The sequence below is a fragment of the Pundamilia nyererei genome, unplaced genomic scaffold, assembly GCF_000239375.1.
Source record: "Pundamilia nyererei isolate P.nyererei 1_Seehausen unplaced genomic scaffold, PunNye1.0 scaffold00020, whole genome shotgun sequence".
Classification (NCBI taxonomy): domain Eukaryota; kingdom Metazoa; phylum Chordata; class Actinopteri; order Cichliformes; family Cichlidae; genus Pundamilia; species Pundamilia nyererei.
The window spans coordinates 105716-127158 of record NW_005187421.1 but is presented as its reverse complement, the minus strand read 5'-3'; the positions used below and the strand labels follow the sequence as shown (position 1 = coordinate 127158).

The 21443-nt window shown below is 39.7% G+C and overlaps 1 protein-coding gene across 1 annotated transcript in view; it reads left to right on the top strand.

The window, feature by feature from the left end:
* Nucleotides 1-21443, top strand: part of slit3 (slit homolog 3 (Drosophila)) — a 228773-nt gene that overhangs the window by 196874 nt on the left and 10456 nt on the right. Inside the window, exons 21-33 of the mRNA XM_005726454.1 lie at nucleotides 1244-1312; nucleotides 1442-1513; nucleotides 2885-2956; nucleotides 6110-6181; nucleotides 6277-6359; nucleotides 6479-6559; nucleotides 8139-8263; nucleotides 10322-10419; nucleotides 14451-14590; nucleotides 16694-16787; nucleotides 17415-17552; nucleotides 18127-18367; nucleotides 19940-20070. Coding sequence (XP_005726511.1) covers nucleotides 1244-1312; nucleotides 1442-1513; nucleotides 2885-2956; nucleotides 6110-6181; nucleotides 6277-6359; nucleotides 6479-6559; nucleotides 8139-8263; nucleotides 10322-10419; nucleotides 14451-14590; nucleotides 16694-16787; nucleotides 17415-17552; nucleotides 18127-18367; nucleotides 19940-20070 — 1416 coding nt within the window. The remainder of the gene's footprint in view (nucleotides 1-1243; nucleotides 1313-1441; nucleotides 1514-2884; nucleotides 2957-6109; nucleotides 6182-6276; nucleotides 6360-6478; nucleotides 6560-8138; nucleotides 8264-10321; nucleotides 10420-14450; nucleotides 14591-16693; nucleotides 16788-17414; nucleotides 17553-18126; nucleotides 18368-19939; nucleotides 20071-21443) is intronic.

The window sequence follows — 21443 nt, the reverse complement described above, 5'->3', positions numbered from 1 at the left end:
ACAATATTAGAAAGCAAGAAAGAAACGCCCGAATGTGAAAATTCTCTGTATGTCTAACACAGAACTTTGCTCATATAACATAATGTAACAGTGTTTCCCCTTTTTCTTCCCTTTAAACATAGTAAAAACACAGACATCATTAAGATGCAATTATAGAGCTCAGCAACCCAACACTATAACAGCATCACAGTCATTTAAATTTGACCATCTCCCCGTTCAAAGCACTACCCCACGTAAGCACTGCACCCCTTCTAGAGTGGCTGCTGCCTTTTTAATTCACTATGTGGAATTCCCCTTCTGATCACCTGCATTTGTGTCCTCCTCCAGGAAAGAGAAGTACACGTGAAGGTGTTCTAATGAACAGGGATGCTATTGAATAAAGAATCTTTTAGTGTGGCCAAAAATTCCCTTTTTTATTTGCTACGTACCGGCACATGTTGGCTAATGTTCTCTCTCTAATAACACCCCAGGACATTACAGTACACCTCTTGACAGATTAGCCCTGGGAGACAAAAAACAAAACAAAAACAGATCATAAACACACACACACACAAAAAAAACCCAACTGTCAAGCTCTCGACCTGATGTGGCAACTTCTGGCTTGGTTGTTGCAGATCCTTCCATTGAAAACTCTTTTTTTTCTCTCAGTCTACATGAAGATTGGGTCAGTTTGACACAGATGCTAATGTGTGCTGTCTGTAGAAGCTTGTGGTCCATAAGGAAATCGCAAACGTACATGTGCAAATGATCTGAAAGGAATGTCTGTGGAGTGGCCCAGAAGTGCACAGCCACACAACCTTGAACGTGTGATGTCCATTTATCCATTTCCTTAATTGCTTGTTCAATTCAGGGTCACGGAGACTTTGACAAAGACAGACAACCATTCATACTCACATTTACACCTACAGCCAGTCACCAAATAACCTAATGGGAGATAAATGGGAGGTGGCCAGTTTTAAATGAGTTCTTCTGTTTTCTTCACAGTCAAAGCTAGTGGATGCAAGAAGCTCCATTCCTGTTATGCTGGTTGTTATGCATCTCATTCATTCACTCTTCTTACCAACAGCACAAACGTATACCCTTCTCTTCTTGTCTGCTTTCTGTGTCATTCCACACTGTTGATGAGACACAAGTTACTAATCCAAAACTTTTACTTGCTCCCTTGGCATCAACTCACCCCTCCACATGGCTGTATTTGTGTATGTAATAAATACTATACTAAGTATGCACTTTTTTCTTGCAGTTACTTGGAGGGTAATATGCTGACATCTGTGCCCAAGGAGCTGGCAAACCTGAAACAGCTGTCGCTGGTGTATGTACCTCTCACATAACCTTGAACAGAATGCACATATGCCACATCATTTTCCAGTTTACGAAACCAATATGGATGCATGCAGTATGTGTTTGTATGGGTCCCTCATGTAAGTTTCTGTCGACACAGGGACCTGAGCAACAACAGCATCAGTGCTTTGGCCCCATACACCTTTAACAACATGACTCAACTAGCCACACTGTAAGTTACCATGGCAACATATGTACCTATTGATGCATAAACCTGTACATGTGTACATGTGCATGCACATGTACACATGTACACATAATTTTTTTCTCTTTCCATACTTTTGTCTTCCTCCTAATTTCTCTTCGTCCTTGTTTTCATTTTCCAGTCTCTCGTTTAAGGTTTTTCGCTTCTTCACCCCCCACCCCCATCCACTCATCTCAGCCTCCTCTTGTATCTTCTTTTTCCTTTATTTCTATTCTAACATACACATATGATATGTTCTTTTTTGCCCCAATGCATTTTTCATATTTAAAATATTTTCCTTTTTAAAATTTTAAAATTTATCCTGTTGAAATGTTGGCTCCTCTTCCTGCTTTTATCCCATCTCCCTCTGTTTTTTTCTATTTTTGTTTTTTACCTCTGCAGGAATTTTCACAAAGTTACATAAATTATTCTTTTAATTTATGGAATTAACTTTAGTTTTGCCTTTCTTTTTAAGCAAAGAATCTATAAACACAATGGCTATATATCAACTTACTTTTTTTTCCAGCAACGCCCTGTTTCATATTTCATAAAGTCACATTGATTCACGCCTCCAAGCTACGTCCTGCAACTACAGATTTCTACTCTCTGCGCCTAGATAGCACCAGATACAAATCCTGTGCACAGCTCAGTCACACCTAGGGAAGATTTGAAGGTAGCGGCAGAGAGGCGTGTTTCACTTTCCACATCAGATTTTCCAGGATTCATTATTCTTGGCTGTTGGGATCTTTTCTCAATGGGTCCAGGCCACCGGTGAAACAGAGAAGATGAGGATTAAGCTTCTTGACAGTCAGTAATTATCATTAGGCATTGCTTCATTGAGCATTATGCTGAGGAATAATCTTGGCTACTACCTTGGCTGCTATTTTCGTGAATATACATCTCAGATAGTGTCTGTTTATTACATTAGGATCATTATTAGCCACCATGATATTGTGTTCAAATAATAGTAGCATCCTTAAGGGACGCTTCATTATCTGTCATTTGTTGCCAAACTCAAATTTGGATTCATTAGCAGTTTTAAAAGAAATTACATTTAACTGTGGTGTGGGAGTTTGACTTTCCAGACTCTTCTTTGACCTTTGCCTCTGGCAGGTGTTTTTATCTTTAACTATTTTTTTCTAATGTATTTGAAATGTGCCCCTGGTGTTAATTTTCATTGTCCAGCCTTCAGTGGCAAAAGGTTCTGTACCAAGTTTTTATAAAAACCAAACCTACTGTGTCATCTCTTGAATAATCTTTTCATATTTTGAAAAAACAAACAAACAAATAAAAAACCCCAAAAAGCCTCCTGATGTAGAGCTAAATCTTGTGACCTTGTTTGTGTCCTTTGTCTTACAGAATCCTCAGTTATAACCAGATTCGCTGCATCCCTGTCCATGCCTTCGATGGGCTCAAGTCACTTCGCCTGCTGTGAGTAGCGAGCTTCATCTTTAAGTGCCGCAGTGGATTCAATATTCAACACTCCCCCTTGCCTGTTATATTACAGAGTTAAATCAAAGTTTAATCACTCCCCTGATTTCAGGCTGAGTGCCATATTAAGACCCACTTGCAAAATGAGTCACAGTCCACCCAATCATCTGTTGTTTCAGGGTACTAAAATAAGATAAAAGTCACACTCTCCCATTTCTTTAATACTCCCTTTCTATCTGAATTCTTTGCCTCTCGCCATGCGCTTCTCCCTCTCGCTCTCCTCTATCTATCCTCTCCTCCTTTTCTCTCTCTTCCGCCCAGTGTTGTGTTTGATGAATCGACCTTCAGCCTCTGTTTCTCTCAGTCATCCATTTGGCTGTCCACCCTCTGTCTCACAAACCCACATGCGTGCCTACACACAGTGTGCATGTGACTATTGCTGTCTGACCAGCTTGCCTCACACATATGGAACGAGCTGCACACACACAAAAATATGAATATACTATCCAGTCTGTGTATGCGGTGCACACAAGTGTAAACATCTACATAACGTACTTGTATAACAGCAAATCGTATTGATCCTTAAGTGTGGGGTTGCTTGAGTATCATAAATCAACATTTATTAGTGTCAGTTTTGCTGTGATACCTTAAGTTTATTAAGCAAGGATGACACTGGTGAATATTTTAAGCTTTCATCAGAGATAATGTTAAGCCCTATTCTCTGAATAAAGCCTATAAGAATCACTGAAGGTTGAAGCTGGTTATCCTCGAAAGCTTTGTTTAGTTATGTCACGGCTCCTTGAAGACACCCGTTCACTATAGTGAGGTCTGAAGCTAAAGCTGTAAATGAAAAAAATCTCAGAATGTTTACGTAAAGGTCATTTTTTTATCGCCATTTAAAGGGTCAGTTTACTCAAATTACAACTTCTGACAATATGATAGTGATTAAAGTGTGATGTCAGAAAGCCAAGACAACAGCAGTCTTGCCAAGAGAGGTGGCTTTTGTCGATGAAAAACTACACGGCCTCAACCAAGGCTGCTTTTCTCTTTTGCTTTGCTGAATAACTTTGGATTTCTGCACAGCCTAAGTGGTCTTGCTGTGGTTAGAGTGGTAAAATGTTTTTTGTTTCATAATCTAAAATATTTAAACAATGGCAGTGTTGAGGCTCTTAATCTTGGTACAACTCTTGGCTCAAATTATACTTTCATTTTCATATGAGTTAGCTTTCAGTGGTGATTATTGTGAGCAAAACCTTAGCAAGAAAAAGTCAGAGTTTCACTCTCAGAGAATTCAGATTTGTTTTCAGCCATTTCTCTTTGTACTGGCGTTATCTCTTATGATGCTTTCACCTCCCAGAAGTTAGTGACTGCTTTTTTTTCTTCTTCTTCTTCTTTTTTTTTGCTTTCTTGCTTTCATTTTACTTGATGTTACCGTCGGGACTGATCCCTCTCTGCCCCCGCATAGCAACTGGTTGCCAGGCAGTCATCACTGTCACTTCCTCATTACCCACAACCCCCCTTGGGCTAGTCATAGACGGGGGCTGTTAGACCACCATACATTGCTACACAAACGCACACAGAGATGCACATAAACATTTAAAGGCATTAAGCAGCGATAACACACACACACACACACACACACACAAAAATCAAGTACACGTACATACACATGCACAGTTTTTCCAATACTGCTGGTTTGATAGCTGTCCCCTGCTACAGCCCTTCACTCTAATGGAATGTGAACTTCTATCCAGCAGGCAGCACACTCCAATGGATAGACACACAAAGGACACACACACGCACACTCTGAAGTCTCTAAGCCCTCAGAGACAAAAAGTTTCAGACACACATCTACAGACACGAACACATACATGCAAACCCAGTGGTACATAACAAAAATGCACACATCAACACTAATACGCTTCTCGACCTGCAGTTTTCTACTGTGACACACATGATCGCTCGCACACCACCGTCTGCGAGATGACCGTATGAGACAGTTTATATTCCATTCAGAGACTCGAACAAGCTTTATTGCACAACAATGAAAAAAGGCTTTCTGTTTATTTTGTGTTATTCTTTCATAAATATTTTATTTATTTTCCATTATAGAAGGGTATGATGGTGTGTCTGCTACTGAGGAACCACAAATAAATTTGAATAATTTAGCATGCAGCTATAAGGGTTAGACTGGTGTATTAGCTACTGGGCAACTGGGCAGTCACTTTCATTTAGCTCTGATATGATGGATGTGACGCAATAGGTTTTCCTTGGATATAATCCTTTTTAACATTGGTCAATAGCCCCTTGCCAGCTATGGTTAAACCTTAGCTGCACATTTAAGATACAAATCTAATTATTAAACCACAAGGTTAAAACTAATAGCTGTGTATAGTGTATGCACACTCAGTGGGCACTATGTTCGGTACACCTTGTTTGGGTTTTGCTCAATTAGTAAGAGGAGCAAAGTGTGCCAAGAAATTAACCGCTACTATTACACCCTACTAGTTTATCTACTAGTCAAAAGGTCAGTGGTTTGATCCCTGGCTCCACAAATCTTCTTCTAATTCTAATATTTGGATTGATTGTCGGCGGGTTTCCTTGGCCATGTCAGCAAGCCTAAATGCACTGAGTTGCTGCCATGGTTTTGGCTGATGTTTGATGCTAAATATTTGATTTAACAGGTAGTTGTTGTACCTAACAAATTGTACAGTGAGCCAATTATCATATATAGTTGTCTCAAGGCACCAAAATAGGAAAATATAAGAGACCCCAGCAAAGGTCCTGAGGTTATCTACAGAGTTAGATCACCACGCCTCACAAAGGCTCTCTACTGTGTATGACCTCTTGAAATTGTACCATATGAAGGGAGACCAACTAAAAACAAAAGCATTTACTGAAGCAGTACTCACAAAATCATGTTGTGGTGCAAGTGGATAAGGACGTAACAGTGGACCGAGGTCAAAAGCTCTTTCACTTTTCCTCCCTTGCTACAAAAGAATGATTAAGAAACACAGAGTACCTAATTAAATTAATTAACTACAGAATAACAGTAACAGTGGGTCAAAATGTTCCTTTTTAAATGCGTAACAAGGTCGCTGGTATGATTAATATTTATATGCTCTTGTTTTGCTCTCTGCTCCTCTCCTCCAGGACTCTTCATGGTAATGACCTTTCAACTATTCCGGAGGGAGCTTTCAACCACCTCAGCTCTCTTTCCCACCTGTAAGTACAGCTTTGGTCTGTACTGCATCTGCACTTCTACATATGTGTATCCACAGAGTAAATGTGTATTGGTTTATGCTTTTAACTTTGTTTAGGGCTCTTGGTGCCAACCCATTGTACTGTAACTGTGATCTGCGCTGGCTCTCTCAGTGGGTCAAGGCTGGCTTTAAAGAGCCTGGTAAGAAATCACAGTTAATATGCTCGCATTTGTTCAACCAAAAACTTGTGTCCACCAACATCTAATGCTGCATATAAGAAAAATACTGAATATCTTTTGACTTAAAATTGGTATTTAAGGCATTGCTCGCTGTACTGGACCTCCTGACATGGCTGACAGACTGCTGCTCACCACACCATTAAACAGATTTCAGTGCAAAGGTAAGTACACATATTTTCATAGTACTAAGTGCAATATATTGTTTTACCACTCATGTAATCCCTGGATTTAGACTAGATTGGGCTGTTATTATATTTACAGACTCAAGTGTGTTTATTTCATTGTAGCTTTTGTTTGCAGTTTACTTTCTTCCCATTAAAACTACTGAGTTTTAGTTTTAGGCCATTTGGGAGAAAACATGACTTAAGCCTTGCCTTAGATTGAGTTTCACAGCTTTAGATGAGAATGGCAGCTCATGGTCAAAAATCGACAAGCTTATATGAAATGCAGATTATTTGTTTAGGCTGCTGAGGCTGTTTTTTTCCCCCTGTTAGCTGGGTGGTAAGAGTAGTGGCTTAAAGCCCAAACATATTCGTTTGACTGATCCATTTTGAGTTGCCAGACACTCAAGCCTTTAGCCTGTTGGATCAGCTCAGCCAGTAATACATCATGCTATATTAGAGGATTGACCATAGATATAAATGTATAAAATAAATCCCCTCTACCTCTTGGCTGGATTCTGTAAACTCATATAGAATCAGCAGACCTCTAACATCACCTCATCAAGGGCTTCTCTGCTATCAGACCAGACGGGAAAGGGTCACAAAATGGCCGGAGGCTGAGCACCAAAAATCAAACCCACGTGCAGGAAACCCAAGGCGGAGGCAGAGTCAAGGGTTTAACAAAGGTTTATTAACTAACACCAAAATGACGTTCACGTTAGTTCTTGATTTAAGGCTTGATATATGGGGCGTGAGGCTCTTGGCCAGGGGAGAGGGATAAGCAAGGGGACAGGTCCAAGAAAGCAACGGCAGCTGCTGGTGAATAGGTATGTATGTGCAGGTGGGAGATGGAAGCGTTGAGGGAGAGGTGGTGCGGTCCAGGTGGGTTAGGTGGTGTGTGGCAGCTGTCCTGAGTGGTGAAGGTCCCGAGGTGGTGTAAGGGCAGGAGGGCAGGCAGGTGAGGCAAGGAGATGAGTCCGAGAGCTGGCGGGTTAACCAGATTTCCAAGATGAGTGGTTCGGTGTGATGGAGTGTTCCTGGAGTAACTAGAACACGAGATTACAAGTTTAGTAGAGCACGTGAGATTCATGAACATGAAGCGTGAGGCCTGGTTACCAACATAGGGTAGTTGACGAACTGGCAAGGAAGCAGTGTCAGCAAGCAGCTTAATTGCCTCAATCAGCTTCAGCTGAGGGAGGCTGTAGGCCCTGCCCATGGGTGGATACCAGGGAATTTTACAGCCACACACCCAGACCATGACAAAAGGAACTGTGAAGCAGACTTCTTACACAGATAAAAGAAATATCATGAAAAGTGTAATCTGCTAAAAAGAATGAAGCTGCATTACATGACCATTGTTTACTATGTTTGTGAGTTTATAAAGTGGGCTGGGACTCCATGAGCAAACCTAGAGCTGCATAAAGATGCATCATGTCATGAACTAAAAATGATCCCATCTTACTCTACTTCTTGCCTCTACGTAGCTTGAGTTTGAGAGAGATCACACGTGCTCTTGTGCACATCTCTGACACTTTTCCTTCTTCTTTCTGCTTTCTCCCACGTCTGTTATCATTTGTAGGTCCAGTGGATATCAACCTGATGTCAAAGTGCGCCCCCTGCCTTTCAGCTCCCTGCCAAAATAATGGTACCTGTGTCTCCAATGCCGCAGGATCTTACCACTGCACCTGTCCGTATGGATTCAAGGTAAGAATATCAGCAGACAGAGACGCACTGAAGGTGGCTGTCAGAGATAATATGTTTCGCTTCTAAAACTTGTTTTCTTGGTCCACATCTGAAACTATAATATAGCCACTAGAATATACATTTTCCTTTTTTGGTCAGTGTGTACTTTAATTTATAAGTTTGATTAAACTTGCACTCCATCATGGTCTCATAAAAATGTTATATTGATTTATTGCAGTCATAATGCTTGGTTGTTATCAGGCTTGCCATACTTGCTGGTGTTTTTGGAAGTATTTACAAAGTGATTTATCAAAAGTGAAAATTTTTTCAGTTGATATGGAGGCAGTCGAAATCAGTCCTTGAACCTCTGGTGCCGTGTTATTCCCGCGCCTACAGCCTTGTAACTGCGTACTATTTAGTGGTTCCTTTTTATTTCAACTCTTCTGAATTATAGAGTGCATCACGCAGCAAAATTTTCACTTCTTCTAGAAATAGTTGCTTTTTTGAAAGGTGTCCTAGATGACTAGCCAGGCTGCATAATCCTCTGGCATTAGGAGTATTATCAGGCTTAGCTCTGGCCTTGTATGCATAATGTATCTACTTGTCTATCAATAGAGAAATGAGGAGTGAAGCTGACTGCACTGTAGGTACTGAATGATCAAAAGATAAAGGGTGTAATAGCTGTCAATATTCATAGTTCGCATTAGAAAAGACATGCACATCTTCTACTCAGTGCAGTTTGCATAGGCGAGCATGTGCATATCAGTGGTGTCTTACTGTACATTGCAAAAAAAGAAAGTCATAAATAGTTGTTTATGACACTGATTTTAAATGTAGGGGTTGCTTTCATCCTGTAGCATGAACGGAGGATCCAAAGTAGAACTAATGGTGACTGAGACTGTTCTCATTGTACTCATCGGCATACCCCTTATTTGCGTATCTGTATTTAGAGATCCTTGAGCTCCAGCTTCTAAAGAATAGACTGCATGTATATGTGCACGTGAGTATCTGTGCAAGGACTTTAGGTTTTACAAGAACACATGCTGCATAACCTTTGCGCTTTTACAGGAGAAAGCCTTGGTCTTGCTTTTAATTAACACATCATTTGCCAAGGTCACAGTGTGGGAAGGACTGCTGGAGTGTGCATGCCTGTGTATGTTTGTGTCTGTGTATGTACATGTCTATGTGTATGTTTTTCTTACTGGCATCCACTGGGACAACATTAATTAAAATGTGTGAAGACTCAAAGAAGCAACTAGGAACATGAGGAGTGAGAATAAGAAGGGAAGACATGAGGAATAAACAACAATTAAGTACAGAAGATGGGATGATAGAGGTGTGAGTTAAAGAAAAGAACAAGAAATGTCATAGGTAAGGTGTTGTGGGAGAAATGGAGAGAACACATAGTATAAAGGAACAGTGCGAAATATGTTGAGAAATGAATGAAGGAGGCTGTGAACACAACATGAAGTTCTAAAGTAAAGAATAAAATAGAAAAGGAAATAAAAAGATGGGTTTAGATTAAAAACAAAAATAAAGCGCTTTGATCAGAACAAGTGGGTATATTGGCTGACAGAGGTTTGTTGGTGTGGAGTTAAGACTGCATGCTCAGCGAAAGGAAGCTGATGATACGTGATTTCATGCCATTTATAGGACTCTGATGAATGAAACTTCTTACCAGGAAAAGTAATGAATCAAAGGAGTAGACATGTTTTATGAATATGTCCACTACATTTGTGTTTTTTTTTTACTACACCTTAAAAATATGTTGTCCTTAAAAGAAAAACTACAAGAGCACAACATAAATAGTAAAAAGAACTTCATCAGTGGAACTACATATTTAGATATAATGTATATATAAATATATACACATAGTTACATACATTTGTCTTTTCCCAAGTGGTCAATTTAAATACATTTAAATAAAATGAAGAACACTTAACTGTAATGTGCCGGACAGTAAAAGTATGTCACTAGTGAAGAAGTTTGATGACAGCTTCACTTATTCCAGTAGTAACAGAAGACACAATATTCAGTTGTTAACTGCTTTGCCATGCCTTGTCCTCTCCTCTCCTTTAGGGTCAAGACTGTGAAATACCAATCAATGCCTGCATTAGCTTTCCTTGTTCTAATGGAGGAACCTGCCACATTCATCCTGGCCATGAAGACCACTTCAGGTACAACGGTGTTTGTTATTAAGTGTTATGCTATGTGGAAGTTTTGTCAGTGGTACCAGTTGTTAGTCTCAAAATTATGACTGGGTTCTGGGGTCTGCTGGCTGACGAACTTGCAGACAAGGGGGTATCTTTTATACCGCCACTGTAAACGATTCGCAACCAAATTGTAAGGAGGTGCAGCACCAATTTCCCCTTGTGACTGTCGTCAACTTCGAGCAACCGCTAATGAACCACTAGGAGAATGCACTAGGAGAATGCAGAGTTTATCTGCATTTAAGTAAGATTTAATTAAGACAGCTTTAGTACTTTGACTACACCAGTGCAGCTCTAGTTTTGCTTTCAAACCCTTGTGTAGCTGGCAGGTTTTGCACTAAAAATCAATGAGGCTATGGAAGAATTTGGTGTTAAACCAGGGATGGTTTTGAAAATGTGTTTTTTCATGTTTGACCAAGACACTGACGCCACTTTTGATACTTTAGATTCTATCCAGTTGTACTGTGTCTCTCACCCCATGACCCTACGACCCTAAATTGTATGAATAGTTAAGAAAATGGAGGAATGGATAATTCAAGGAGGTTATCCATTATTTATCTGATCCTTATATTCATGTTTTCACTTTCTCAAAGCATGCTGAACATGCTACTTCATTTTCAGGAACCTTCCTATTTTACATTCATACGCTTTCACATATTCAGACTCAGGAGCTGCCCAACACAATCATAGTGTGTGAATCCTAGCTGCAGTGCAACTCCAGTGGTCAAGAGCCTTTCATTGGCAGTGCTTTAGGGAAAATAACATTGTGCATCACCCATTCACTTTCCCACCCATCTTTTCCCTACACATTCAGAATTGCAACCTGTTTTTGCACATGCGGTGCAGCTGAGGTGCAGGTTAGGTGAGAACGCAAATGTGTAATGTCAAAGGGTTTTTAACCCACTAACTCTCTAGTAGAAAGTCTGTATAATTTCTGATTACATGCGTAGGAGAATAGCACAGGTAATTGTCCAGAGAATTCACAGCAAGCAAATGTGTATTAGCTGTGCTGCCTTCTGCACCCTCAGTTCGAGCAGCATAAGCCTAAACCAAACAGAGTACTTCCAGCAGTGAGAAACAGATCATAAAGAAGGGTGTCTGTTGCCATCATTGTGTGTATGTGACCACATGATTTCCTCTGGGATTAATTACTATTCTGATTTTGATTCTGATAATATAGGGTATTATCCTCACCTGATCTTCTTGGGGGTTTTTTTGAATATGCGATCGCATCTCTGCCAACTAGTATGTTCAACAGGCTGTTATCACCTCATTTAGTGGTTGTTGTTATGCTAGGAAAACATAGATGATGAGTTTTTCAACATATGAAGTAAATTAAGTTTTTACCCAGGAGACTAGACTTTTACTAAGCCAAACAACTGCTTGCTGATTGGTTTAGTTTACATACCAAATAACTGCTTGGTTAGTGTTAGGAAAGAAATATGGTTACTTTTTTGGTTGAAAGGTATTGCATGTTAGAAAGCTGTACTTGCTAACCTACCAGGGTAGAGAGTCCAGTGGACTTTTTACTTGACCCAAAGATGCCCTATATAATCTCTCTGCCTTTAGCAATAATTAGATAAATGATAATACACCTTCTGACCCACAGATGGCTACAAGAGGGCACCTGCTAGACATATCTAACTGCAGTGGATAATGTTCATTTAATGGGTGGATAACACTCAAAGCAAATGTTTTACTCCTGGACTTTTGCACGCAACTTGAAATATTGAAAGAATTGTTTAAGCATACTAAATTGCTACGACCTAAAACATTGAGAACTGTTTCCTTAAGCCTTCCATGTCCCCTATAATCTTAATCCTATTTGGACTAAAAAACTAAGGCCAGAGTTGCTTAGTGCTGAAAATTATGGCACAAGCCGCAGACCAAAAGTAATCAAACGGCCAACAATTGTTTAGAAATGGGACTAATTAAAAACAGACCCTTTGCGGTACGACTTTTTAATGTGGTTCATTTTAAGCAAAACGGCCCTTTCACCATTAAATTGAATCAAACCGCATCAAATACACTATATTTCACTTAAGAAGTCTTTGAGACTTGCTAGTTGGATTTGTTATATTTTAGAATATAAATTCAATTTTCCTGCTTAATAACCGCCCATGGTAGAACAAATGCAATCTGTGTGTGTGTGAGAATCCTCGGCCGTGCCTGCCCGGGTAATCAGTGCCGCTCCAAAACGTCGTCCTTTGTCCAAGTCTTGTGACAAACAGCGGCTGTAATTGCAACAATTGTCATATATCTTTCTACCAGATTTGTCTCCTTCTCAACCCCAGTAACAAGCCCTTTGCCCTTTGAAAAGCTCTGATATGCTTCTGGCCTTTAAAGGCTTGTGTGGTAATGCTATTAGGGGTCTCTTTACCCTTTTCAGATGATTCCTTAATGGTAAAGAAACACAGGTACATCCCTGTGACCTCTGAGAGAGACAGAAATAAAGGGAGAAAGACAGTAAGGGAAGGAGACCATGCCCCTTTGACATTTTAACATGTTATATAATCAGTTACGCATATTCAGGAAGTCCAATTAACTTTGGTTCTTAGCACAGCTCCATTTGTCAAACTATATAATTTAAATGTCAGGACTTGGATTTGATTGGTGAAACGGTGATCCTTGACCCAGTCAGTGGTTTCTGCATTTTTATTTCTTTTTTTTTCTCATGGGGAACAGTTAATATCTTCTTCCTTTCTTTTTACTTCATCACTCCTTTTATTTTTCCTTTATTTTCTCTTCTTCTGCTTCATTAAGTCATCTGGATTGGGAGTGGTCCCTTTGTCTCTGCTGCTTAAGTATCCCACATTTTTCTGAATATTTTAGCCTGAACAACTTGCAATAATCGGCTCATTATATCTTAGAATATAAATTTATTTTATGTCATTTTGAGTGAAGGCTTAAGTGCAGGTTTTCTAAACTGGAAAACAGATAGGGAGGTGGTAACCAGTGAGTATTGTGAGATACATGGGAAAAAATTCCTTACTGTAGGTACCAAAGCTTTCATTTCACTTGTTGCGAAATGAAAGCGGTGAGAAAGAACTAAACACATTTTGTATGTACAAAAAAGTGGGAAGGACAAAGCATTGTGCCACAAAAACGAGTGAATGGGTTTGTGTGGGTTGATAATTGTCACTGACAAGCAGCTATCCTCTTGCTTCATTTATTGGGTGAACTTAATGTAAAATTCAGTTTTTCCCAATAAAAGTAATTTAAATCAATCATGTCTAGATGAACAGAAGAACAGAGAGTCGTGAGAGAGAGGGCGAGTTGTCAAAGGCAGCTGCGGTTGGATTTATTAGACTTAGAGTGTTTGTGTGTGGGTGAGTGATCTTCACCTAAAGGTAGTGTGCGTGTTTGTGATCTGTTTGAAGGAGTTATCCTGACTGAGATACAAAGGGTGAAAAGGGGGAAGAGATCAAGGGCTGACGAGAAAAGAGGTGGGTGAGGGAAAGAAGTGGAGGAGAGGAGGAAGCTTTGATACTTCCCTTTGAGTGGTCCAGGTGGGCGGCGTCCAACCGTAGTGGCATCAAACTAAGCGTATCTCAGCATTTTTTGTTCTCTTTTGTTTTTTTCTTCCTTTTAGCTGGAGGTGGGTGTTTTCTTTTAAAGTTTTTTTCTTTCACCTCAGTAGAAGCCTGAGGAATTTTGACTGATATTTATTAATAAAACATCTCCCATCAGGAAAGAGAGATGACATAAATCAAAAGGCTGTGTTTGAAAGGGAGGATTGATTCTCCCTAATCTTTATCGCAGAAAATAGATTAACAGGAAGTATGTGTGCTGCAGGAATAGCTGCAACTTGTTGGAATTTAATGAGACATGAAGTGGAGTCTCTAAATGAAAAGGATGTAAGAATATTAACTGCAGATTCAATAGTTCTTCTTTAAACTTCTCTCACAGGAGAATTTAAGAGGAGCTGATGATGAGTTCTCAGATCTCGCCCAGTTGCTAGGTAATAATACACATTTTTCGTGTTTTTGCATGTGTAGCTGTGCGTGTCCGCCAGGTTTTGAGGGCCAACATTGTGAGATAAACCCAGATGACTGCGAAGACAACGACTGTGAGAACAACTCCACCTGCATTGATGGGATCAACAACTACACCTGCGTCTGTCCTCCAAACTACACAGGTACACACCCACACAAACACACAAAAACTTTCAATAATGCACCCTCAGTCTTTGCCCCTGAGAGGCTGGCAGGGTCACCAAGTCCCACACTTACAAAATCATATTTTCCAGTTTACTGGATGGTAAGTTAGTAATTGACAGGCTCTCTGCAGTGACCTGAAACTGTTCCTGCAGGAGGTTTAAAGAGCAATCACATGAGAGGGAGACAGAAGGAGAATGAGAGTGAAATGGCAAAGATTGACTGTGTACTAGAGGGAAGGGGAAAAATAAACAGAGCAACGGAAAGGGTAAAGAAATTGCCGATAAAGGGCAAAGGCTGAGAGGAGCGAGAGCTGCCCTGGCAGAGTCCGGCACGCTGAAGCTAAACTGCTGACTCTGAATTTAAGTTTTTCTGTGTGTAACAGTGTCCTCTAAGACACACACACGTACGCACACACACAAACACGAGGTCCCCTTTAACACTGAACCTCAGTCAATACACACTCAGCAGCACACACACCATGTCATTATCGTTGTTGGCTCTCAGAGTCCTTGCACACTGCCAGCCACCTTACCACATACAGCTGTTGCACACAAACACACACGTTCATGCGCACAGCTGGTTCCTCTGGCACCGAACTCCCCACTTAGCTCAGTGAACCGCAGCGCAATCATCAGGTGTCACATTAAGAGGACAGTACTTTGCTAGTCACTCTCCTTTCTCCAAACTCAGCAACCAGGACTGTCACGTCATATTTGCAACACAGAGAGAAAAATCCAGATTTAATGTCATAAGACCTTTGAAACAGCTGATTTAAGGTTTCTTTAACGTGCTCAACAATTTAAATGTCACAGTAGCATTTTGATTATGGTAAAAAATCCATTTTAGACAGATGATGGAGGAAAGGTCAGGAGGTCACAAGAAAATAGAATTAATCCCTTGTGAAATAAAAAAAAACTGCAATTCAGAAAGTATTAAATAATTTGGTGTGAAAAAGGCAACAAGATAATCAGTGTTTTCGAAAATTCGCAACAATGTCCAGATATGTTGCTCTGGAACTCTGCATGTCCCCAGTTTTCCACCTCTGATGCCTTGTTCCTGAAATAAGCAGCACTAAAGCACAAAGATCACATACCTTCACTTCATTACCCTCCTTGGCGGAAGATAAACCAAGCTGCATGGATGTAGTGTCAACAGTTTGTGTCTTTATATCTGTTAAAATCTCCCACAATTCTCATATGATCATATTATTGTGTAAAATGATTTTAAATCAGGTAAATCATGCCTAACATCTTTTTCTGTAGCACAGTTTCATTTGCATATGATAATTATTCTAAGGTATTTCAGGTAATTCCACATTGATAAATTAATTTTGGCATCTTTAACAAAGTGCCTGAAGTGTGAAATAGTCTGCTTAGGGAGCTCAAAGACTGAATAATTAAAATTTACTTTCACAGCATGCTTTTTTTTTCTTTCTTTTTTTTTACAAGTCAAACATCCTTTCAGAAATTGCGGTGTACTGTAGCTCAAAAAACCTGTGCCTAAAAGTGATTTGAGGCGAGGGTATTGGAGACAGACAGGGCGGGAAGGCAGCAGGATTAGATGAAAGCAGGCAGAGAATGATGGAAATGTGCTTGACCTTTCTCAATACCCGCTTCCTTCCTACTACTAACTTCAACTACTGCTTTTAAACACACTGTTAACCCTTCTCACCCTTTCAGCATGTGTATGTGTGTGTACATCTTTAGGCCGCCTCCACTTTTACAGAGAGCATTAACCCCCTTCTCCGTCAGGTCTGAGAAAATGCTGATAGCGCTATTCCCTTTGTGCGTGAGGACATCCACAGCACATCTAAAGCCTTGACCAGGATGCTTTTTCCCCCTACTGCTATTTGAAGATTACAGAGAGTATGTGTGAAAAGTTTAGTGTGCCCCCCTACTCCCATCTTTCTTCTGAAGTGTTATTTTTCTGTTTACCTTCACAGTTTTTCCCCCACATAAATTCTGAAAATATTTATTCAGATCATTCAGTGATGATGCAGCAGGCGTAAAACATAAGCCTAAAATATGATTAAGCCTCACAGTTTCTAAATTGCTGACAGCAAATGTTTTCTTTTTCATCAGGTGACCTGTGTGACGAGGTTACTGACCCTTGTCTCCCTGGTTTTGACCCCTGTCAGCATGACTCCAAGTGCCTTCGTGTTGGCCGCGGTTACAGGTGGGCAACAGTTACATTTGGGGGATCCTTGAAAAACACTGTGTGAAAGTGACAGCGAGCTCACCATGTTAAAGCTAGCTTTTTGTGATACAAGTGAAAGCATTTTTAGGGGAAAATGTTATATTACACTGAACGTTTGTGTGTTTAAACCTTTTATACAGTATAAACCTAAAATCAATCTTTTTATAAATTATAAACAATGAATTATTATGCTATCAGATTAAAGGCTTCCATGTTGAAAAGGTTTGTTTAATAGCCTAAATTAATGTTTCTTGCAGAATCCTTTCACATTGATCTATAATAATTTCATAGGTATCTAAATTAATTAGTGAGTTAAGATCATTAAAAAGTGTTCACTTAATGCCGATTCTGTTTGTTCCTCATTACTGTGTGGATAATGTTTTACAAATGTGGAACTGATATAAAAATATTTTTACACAAACATTTCCCACACTTATCCATGAGAAATGGGAAAATGTGGTATAAAAGTAGAGCTCTGTTACTGACTGAGCTGTAGAAACGAACCAAACATGTCACCTCTTCATGCAGTAAAACACCTGTAGGCAAGAGGAAAAGTCTGTTGCCCACACACTGTGTAATTCTATCCTTATTTCCATGTCACTCAAGGTGTGAGTGTTTACCAGGCTACGTGGGCCAGCACTGCGAGCAGGACTATAATGACTGTCTGGAGAACAAGTGTCAGCACGGAGCGGAGTGTGTGGACGCCGTCAATGGCTATACCTGCGTCTGTAAAGAGGGTTTCAGGTGAGAGTCATGGAAACAAATCAGACACAAACACAGTGAAAGACTGGAGGGCCAGACTGGGAGGGGATACAGATGGCACTTCATAATCAGAGACTTGACTGTTTCGACCTACTGCGTGCATCTGTGTGTTTGCGCGTGTGTGTGTGCTGCAGATGCAGCACCATGTGGTTAATTATAGCAGGGACTGTTGGCGAGAGAGAAACAAATTCATCATCAGTGGCTGAGGGGGGAAAACAGAGAGAAAGTCATGGATATGCAGAGGAAAAGGAAAGGAAGGGAAGACAGAGCCATTAGAAAATGACTGTACGGGAAAAATAGGAAGTTTCACAGATTCAGAATGATCCAGGTGAAAACAAGAAAATATACTGAATCTGTTTGGAAGGAAAGGTCCCCGATTCAATATTTCAAGATTATTAGCTTTCTGTTTTAGCCACTGCAATCTCCTCGTGTAATTCAAAGAGACACATTACAAAACAAGTAGTAAACAACTTTTGTCACATAATAGAGATAAACAAATCATCCAATTAACGCTCTATAAATAAGTTATCTTCTGTTTAATCTACTTCTGCCTCAGCGGGCTCTTCTGTGAGAACCCGCCACCAATGATCTTGCTGCAGACCAGCCCCTGCGACCAATCCGATTGCCAAAACGGCGCCCAGTGCCTGGTGGTTGCTGGGGAGCCCATCTGCCGCTGCATGCCCGGTTTCTATGGCAGCAAATGCGACAAAATGGCCACTGTTCACTTCCTGGGTCGTGATGGGTATGTGGAGCTGCCAGCTGCAAAACTCCGCCCAACTGCACATATTTCGTTACAGGTAGGGTTAACCTTTGACCTCTGTGCATTCATTTTTGTTTTTCAAGGTTTACAAATCCAACAGTCAGCTTTTATTTTGAAATAAACCCAAAAGTGCAAAGGCTATATTCTGTAGCACTCCTCTTAAAAGATTTCCGTGCCGCTTGAAATAGAGCTGTGAGACATTCTAGTCAAGCTTATAGAGTTAGTGCAGATGAAGCAAAGCCAACATCTGCTCCACCCTCTGTTTCCATGGCACACTGAGCACCGTGCCCACGCACACATACACATTCACACAGACCACACATTTTGGACACCTGAGAGTCATGTCCTAATGGAGACATAATTTTCTTTTTTATTGAAATGAGAAATAAAGTAGGCAGAGAAAGAGAAGCAGGAAGAGGAAGGTGGTTTAATTGATATTTACCACCTGTTTGGAACCATGGGGGCTTGCGCTTGTGCATGTGTGTGCGTGTGCTTTTGCGTTCTTGCCAGGACTTTTCAATGTCAGGGCCAAGGCTATTAAAACTCTACCAAGAGGCCTTGAGTCAGTGGTAAGAGAGAGAAATAGAAGAATGAAAGCGCCACTGCACTTCATAAATTACTATATGCTTTTTTCCTTCTCCTTTTTTCACTTTTTTCTTTTCTTTAAGGCTGCATCCAAATTCTCTGTTCATCCACATATATGCATCTTCTTCTTTCCTCCCTCTTCCACTTCACTTGCTCTCTCACTCTTTGTACTTTACACCTCTTACCCCCTTTTTCTCTTTTTGGCCTGCGTGGCTTTCTCTTTTTTCCAGCAGCTTGTTAGCAGGTGTTGACTTGGCTATGCTCCATTGACGCCAGAGTGTTAAGTGCTTGGCCCCATGGCCCCATTTCCACTTGCTAGTTAGTTAGCGCTTAAAGGAGCACGCGAGCAAGTGTGACATGTCAAGTGTGTTTCTGAGACAAGTGTGGTGGAATTTGTTTTCTTTTTAAATGGTTTACAGTTGATGGTATAAAATAACCATCGTAAATCAGACACCCATTTAACCTGCTTTAATATTGAGTCAGATATGCATCAGCAATCTTAACTGAAGCAAAGTATTAGCTTTTCACAGAGTAGATCATTTCTGAGGTCTGGAGGTCAATATTTTTCAAGTTTGTGTACGTTTGGGAGCAGTGAGCAATCTGTTTTATAGTTGAACAGGGGACATAATTTTGTTTTACTAGAAAAAACCTCACTTACATCACTTGAGTAAAACAAGTTTAAAATAGCTAAGATGATCTTAGCTAGTTAGCTAAATTAGCAAGTTAGCTTACTAGCTAACTTGAAGTTGATTTGCTTAAATGATGTAATGAAACATCACATGATGCTATTATATATGTTGTTATACACACAGATATTATAGCGTCATATGCACACAAGCCCTGTTTTTATCTAAATAAAAATGAACAATTCAGGTCTATTTCCTTCTATATGTGCCACTATGACCTTTTACCAGATGATTACTGAATTAAATGAAATATGAAAAATATGACAAACTGTGGCCTGTGTATCAAATTCTGTAATTTTTGACGGCTGTTTCTGTGTTCAACGTTTTTCTCTCTCCAGGTGGCTACAGACAAAGACAACGGTATTTTGTTGTACAAGGAGGACCATGATCCTCTGGCAATTGAGCTTTATCAGGGACACATACGTCTTATTTACGACATCGCCAACTACCCACCAACCACTGTGTACAGGTAGGCCACATAAAACAGAAAAGCTGTCCTTCACATTCTTAGAATTCACATTCACTTATTTGAATCATTATGAAGGTCAAGTTTAAGCATGCCTTAAGTACCTATGAGAGAATAAAGATCCATCCACTATTCTATCACTTTTATCTCGCTAATGTAAGCAGACTTATTATCGAATTTACTCCGACGTGGAAATGCATCAATTAAAATGTTTTTGGTTTTACATTCCATTAAAGTTAAAACAAGCATTGTGTTGATACGTAGGTTCAAATTACTTTAAAAGCACACTTTGAAAAATAAAAAGCACATAGATGCATACCTTCCCCAAAAAACCATGATGAAAAAGAATTCAATTACTAAGGTTCAAAGAGTAAACAGTAGGTTAAAGATTACAAAAAGCATTCACTCACATAGACATATATTTTTGAGTTTACAGCCACTCGATAAACATTACAGGGATTCAAAGTGATTTAAAAAAATTACAGAAAATATGCATATATACACAAAACTAAGGTCACCAAGAAAATGGATTTCAGTGTTTTAGTCATCCACACACAAATCTGCCTACATATTTTTGCAAAAACAGCAAGTGCGTCATAGTTTCTAGAAAAATTCCCTTATACTACTGACCATAATAAAAAAAAGCAGTAATAGAACAATTTTGTGAGGCCTTTTAGTGTTATTATACTTATATTTGGTCGCTTTATCCAACTGAAATAAGATGTGCATTGTTTTGTAACACAAGTCATAAACTTCAATTCAAATGTTTAAATAATAAGTCACTTGATACAATAAGCAGTCACTTAATGCAACCCTGAAATAAGCAACGTCAAATAGTGTATCCTGTTTCAAGCAGTATTAGTGATGTAAGCTGTTGTTACACAACTTACTAAGTGCCAATTAAGTTTTTTCAACTCCACGTCTGAAGGCTACAGGGTGCACTGTAAAATAAACTGAGGGTGATGTCATCCATAGATTTATTTCATACACATATAAGACGAGGAGAAAGGGCTAATACAATGTCAAAATTACAATATGAAAAACTGCATACAATATTACCTCAAGTGGTTTTTGGATATATAACACACAGAGAACCTTATACAAGTTGTAACGTGGGCTCATCAGCACAAACATATGTGTATTTATGTTACTACATAATATCAAAAACAGCTCGTGGATGTTTGTAATGAAACGCCATATATTAGACCAGATATTTACTGTACATAGACAGTGTTTACTGCACAGGGTAGGGTGAGTCCACCACACTGCTAATCCAAATACAATACTGTTAGACTTTTATTTCTTATTACAGTGTATAAAAGTGTGGCTGTGTGTGTGTGTGTGTGTGTGTGTGTGTGTGTGTGTGTGTGTGTGTG